The 5246-nt window shown below is 41.0% G+C and overlaps 1 protein-coding gene across 2 annotated transcripts; it reads left to right on the top strand.

The window, feature by feature from the left end:
* The first annotated feature begins 207 nt into the window (after window positions 1-207).
* On the top strand, window positions 208-3143 carry LOC121532079 (nucleobindin-2). Of its 2 annotated transcripts, none has more exons than XM_045220529.1 (7): window positions 208-335; window positions 508-566; window positions 653-745; window positions 854-943; window positions 1137-1307; window positions 1661-1721; window positions 1929-3143. In XM_045220529.1, the coding sequence occupies exons 3-7, from the start codon at window positions 662-664 to the stop codon at window positions 2039-2041; spliced, it is 519 nt and encodes a 172-aa protein (XP_045076464.1). In that variant the 5' UTR covers window positions 208-335; window positions 508-566; window positions 653-661; the 3' UTR covers window positions 2042-3143. The 2 variants fall into 2 exon arrangements, with proteins under 2 accessions (XP_045076464.1, XP_045076465.1); XM_045220530.1 differs by having other exon boundaries at window positions 209-335; window positions 1915-2019.
* Window positions 3144-5246: the final 2103 nt, after the last annotated feature.

The following is a 5246-nucleotide window of genomic DNA, read 5'->3' as shown; positions in this document are numbered from 1 at the left end:
CAACGCGTGAATTTTATTGAATGTAGCTAGCTTTGTTACCCCCTTATATATATATATATAAATGCAATTACATGAACAAAAATGCTGATTATTATCAATAACAAGTTGTCTGGCATATGAAATCCTCACTGGTACCCTAGTTTATAGAAATACCCATATACAGTGTAAACTGTACTACTAAAGTCTTTAAAGTGAAGTGTGTGTGTGTGTGTGTGTGTGTGTGTGTGTGTGTGTGTGTGTGTAGGGCAGTGAGGACCAGCTGAAAGAAGTCTGGAAGGAGTCTGACGGTTTGGACCCAAATGACTTTGACCCCAAGACCTTCTTCAAACTCCACGGTAAGCTCACACCAGAAGCCATTCACAGGTTCAAAACACTGAACAAAAAGCCTAATCAAATTATCTTGTCTCACATTCTCAAATTACACACCAATCACAATGGACCCTATTAAGAAATTATCCAATTAAAAACTTTTTTATTGAAGCCATTTTATTTTCTCTCTTTTTGCAGACACCAACGGAGATGGCTACATTGATGAGCAGGAGCTTGAAGCCCTGTTCACTAAAGAGGTGTGTGTGTGTGCGTGTGTGTGTGTGTGCATGCGTGTGTTGTAACTCGAGCAGGCACAGAGTTGAAATCCGTGTGTGTTTTGTAGCTGGAGAAGATGTACAGCCCCAATCTAGAAGAGGATGACATGACAGAGATGGAGGAGGAGAGACTGCGCATGAGGGAACACGTCATGAATGAGGTGAGCTAGCAGGATGGAGTCACTGAGTCACACACACACACACAAAATCAACACTGCTTCTTCAGTCAACCTATTTCCTGATGTTTCTTTCCTTTCATCTGTACTCAGGTGGACACCAACAAGGACAGACTGGTCTCCCTGGATGAGTTCCTGATCTCCACAAACAAGAAAGAGTTCCAAGAGCCAGACAGCTGGGAAGTAAGGGACAGGCAACTACCACCACCTCAGTGTGGTTTCCTGCTGTAGCCTGAAGTGGTCAATAGGAACTGAATGCTATTGACCCTAAGCCTGAGAAGCAACGCAATAATGGAGCTTCTACCCTCTCTTTCTCCTCTCCTTCTCTGTTTCTCCCCTCCCCTCCTCTCCTCTCTCCACGTCTTCTCCTCTCCAGACTCTGGAGCAGGCCCCAGCGTACACGGACGAGGAGATGAAGTTATTTGAGGAGCAGCTGGCCCAGGAGGAGAGCAACCTCAACCAGAAGAACGTAGATCTGCAGAAACAGAAAGAGGAGCTGGAAAGGCAGCAGGAGCAACTCAATGCCCAGAAAGCCGAACTGCAGCAGGTAACCTACAGTACCTCATATCAATGTTAGCATTTACAAAATGTCCGAATTAACAGCTAACAACCTATTAACAGCTAACGCACCCTTTTGACACAAAATGCATCTGTAGTCCCATAGCAGATGAGATTTGACACAGTAGCATTAAATATGCTCAGTATTAAAGGGGTAACTAACTTAATAAATAAGTGACTCGTAATTTGACTCTTTATTCTGTGACATTGACTCACCCTGAACAAAAGAGAGCACCTTTTAAGCTACAATTTGTCTATGGTAAACACTTTTGAACTGGGTCATCGCGCTCCCAGTTTTTTGGGTCGGATAACATCTCCGTCTTGTGTCTTTCTTGTCCTCAGGCCGTGGAACACATGCAGATAATAAAATCTGAAAAAGCAAATGTGGCCGTTGGGGTCAAAGGTCAGTACAAGTTGCCTTCAGAAAGAACATCCTCTATTATAGGCTAGTATTGCCAACAAGAATAATGACCATTGGTTGAATCCTAACTTCCACTTAAGTCTAATTTTCACTTAGTCAAGCATTGATGTCAATGGGAGACAAAGTGAAAATTTGACTCAAGAGTGTTAGGATTTTCCCGTCTGTTTCAAACAAGATGATGTGCTTTAGATGGAGGAGCTACAGTAGCAGTGCCCCCTGGTGGTCAAGCGTTGCCAGTACTACCAGGAGACAGCCAACCTCTACCCCCTGGTCACCAGCAAGACTTACCTGCACACTCTTAGCAGGCCCGGCAGCTTTTCTGTGTGTGTGAATCTCTGTGTGTGTGTTTGCGCATGTGTGTGTGCGCTCATGTGTGTTTGCGTGTGCATATGTGTGTAAATTAATTTAGCAATTAATCAGTTTCAGTTAGCTTTAATGTGTTGTTGGAGCTCTATGGTCCCACAATATACTCGGACGCACACATACAGTCCAACAATTTCCCAAGACCAGCTAAACCAATCAGAATGAAGCCTTGGATTTTGACCCACTACCAGTCGTGGCATTCCGGAGCTGGCAGGAACAGCCAGCACAACCAACGAGACTTGAAATAATTGCTGAACCAGGCATTTTGTGGACAATCCACTCTTTGTTATTAGTTATTTTCCCTCTTGACACAACCAGAACATGGTTCGATATGGGAAGTAATTTGGGACGAGTGGGAAGAGTTTTTGTTACTGAATATTTGCAATGTTTTGTTTTCTACCTAGTTAGGTAGGCTACCCAGTGGGATTGTTTCTCTGGAGAAAGATTTGTTTAAAATACAAAATACATTTGGTTAAATAGTTTACGGAGGTGGGTCAAATTAATGTCAATTTTGATATGCTACTTGATAGTATGCTGTCATGATAAATAATGTATAACTTACCTGGAGATGGTTTACTGTTATAGCCTTGCTGATTCATTCCTGATATTAATAATTGCCCATACACAGATAAAACCTATTGGCTTCACATCATAGACAATGAAGGCATAATTAGTTCTTAGTATTTTATTTTATTTTTATTGGACTTTGTTAGTTAAGATACAGTATGGAAATTATGAAGATACTAAAGTAATTAAATATTGGCCAAAATAATGTTTACATGCCACAAACCGCCATTTGTTTTCGTGTAACAAAAATGCCCCATTGATGTGGACTTAGAATGTTGTAAATGTTTTCATTGTGGTTGATAGGGACAATAGTGATAATTAGTAGGAGTCTTGAATGTTATTTTTGGTGTTTCATTTATCTTAATTTCCAGTGTCTGTTTTACTGTATTTGTGTGTGAGAGTATGTATGATGATCACAGTTTAGGACCAACATCTATTGTGGGGATAATAATAATAAATAATAATAATCATACATTTCATTTGTATAGCACTTTTCATTGCAAAAAGAATGATAATAAAATTAAAATATAAAAACATCACACATTTAGAATCAAGGCAGGAAATAGCAACAGTAGGCTAGGTGATAAAAGGACTTTCCAGACAAGCACTATAAGAAAGGCCCGTTTTAAGTTCTGATTGAATGCGCGGCTCTCAGATGGTCAGGTAGAGCATTCCATAGGCGAGGGCAATGGAGCAGAAGGCCTGGTCCCCACAGTACGGAGAATTGTCTTCGGGACTTGAAGAAGTGGTGAGTTGCTGGAGCGGTAGCCAGTGGAATTCAGTAAGGGTGGAGGTGATGTGGGCTGACTTCTTGGTCCTGGTCAGGACTCTGGCAGCCCTATTCTGGAGAAGTTCTGGAGAAGTATCATCAAGTGATTTGGCTGGAAGGCCCCCGAACAAAGCGTTGCCATAGTCGATCCGGGAGAAGATGAATGCGTGGACGAGTTTCTTTGCATTTGGCTGGGAGAGCGATCCTGCCTGGTGTCAATGGAACAGGCTGGTGGCGGTGGTGTCCAATTGAGCAACGTTTGAACGCCACAGCGTATCTGAACATAGAATCCATACCCCGAATAATTCAGGCTGTTTTGGAGGCAAAGGTGGGTTCGACCCGGTACTAGATGGAGTAAAGAATATTAGGAACACCTTCTGAATGGTGCACATACACAATCCATGTCTCAATTGTCTCAAGGCTTAAAAATCCTTCTTTAACCTCTCCTCCCCTTCATCTATACTGATTGAAGTGGATTTAACAAGTGACATCAATAAGGGATCATAGCTTTTACCTGGATTCACCTGGTCAGTCTGTCTAATGTTTTGTACACTCAGTGTATATACGATATTAATGATTATTTTGGATTAAAAAACGAACACCAGATAGAAAGTTTGTAGAAATGATAATTGACCTATATATTTTTAGATAACTGGTATTTTTCTTCCCCACACATTTTTAACGAACAAATCAGTCCCTAATAGTTTTTTGCTTGCTTTTGGTTGTATCATTGTGTTGCAAAAACAGGTATATAATATATTTTTGTCACATTTTTGGCTCCGCTTTCACAAGACAAGTCTCAAAGCAACAGGCAAGCAATATCCATAGCCCAAGATTGTACTGTTAACATGGGAAATGTTCACTTCCTCCCATAAAGCTTTCAATGAGAGGGCCCCTGCCTTCAAGGGGAATATATTACACATGTGCTGTCTAGCTTTTTGGGCCCGCAAAACACTTTAGTGCCCCCTCTTGGCAGCAGAGAGAAAAATGTGCAGCTTTAAAGTTATTGTCCTGAAATTCTACACATTTGTCCATCGGGCAGAGAGAAACATTTACAGTTTTAAAACAAATTTCATGCGATTCTACTAATTATTCCATTGGATGGAGAGAAAACTTTGCAGTTTTAAAGCTAATTTCCTGCAATTCTACACATTTTGCCATGACATATGCCATGTTCACATGCCATCAGAGTTATTGGAAATTCCTAGTTCCGACTGGGAAGTTTCACTTGAACGACCCTCCAAGTCGGAATTACAAGTGGGAAGCTCAGAGAAAATGTTGTGGCCTGAGTTGACGTTTCACCACAAAAATCGTATTGGTTTGTATTAGAATTGTTCCGACCAGAAAGCACATAAATGAAAATAAGTCATATTTCCAACATCACAATTAGGAAATAGGAAGTTCCGACAAGCACGTGAACACGGCATTATGCCATGTTCATATGATATGACTAACAAAATCTAGAGGTCAGGGCCCCTGGACACATATCTTGCATGCCCGGTCAGTAATTTTGGCCAACGATTACTACAAAGTTTAGATAGCAGGCTAGACTAATTTATCTAGCAATCTATAAAATGTTAACTGACATGGGCTAATTGAGTGACTGTCAGTGACTGACATAACAAGAGGAAAACTGCTGATGCACTACCAAATTTCGAAATTGCACATTATGTATTCTACTACTCTCCGAACAGTAAGGTGAGACCCGACTTACTTCCCTAAAAAATGTAATAATAATAATAATTTGGTTGGGGGCCCCTTAGAAATGGCTTGGGTGTGGTAGAAGGCTTAAGAAGTGGTTGACATGA

Source organism: Coregonus clupeaformis, unplaced genomic scaffold (genome assembly GCF_020615455.1).
Source record: "Coregonus clupeaformis isolate EN_2021a unplaced genomic scaffold, ASM2061545v1 scaf4197, whole genome shotgun sequence".
NCBI lineage: Eukaryota > Metazoa > Chordata > Actinopteri > Salmoniformes > Salmonidae > Coregonus > Coregonus clupeaformis.
This window is presented reverse-complemented; position numbering and strand designations above follow the sequence as displayed.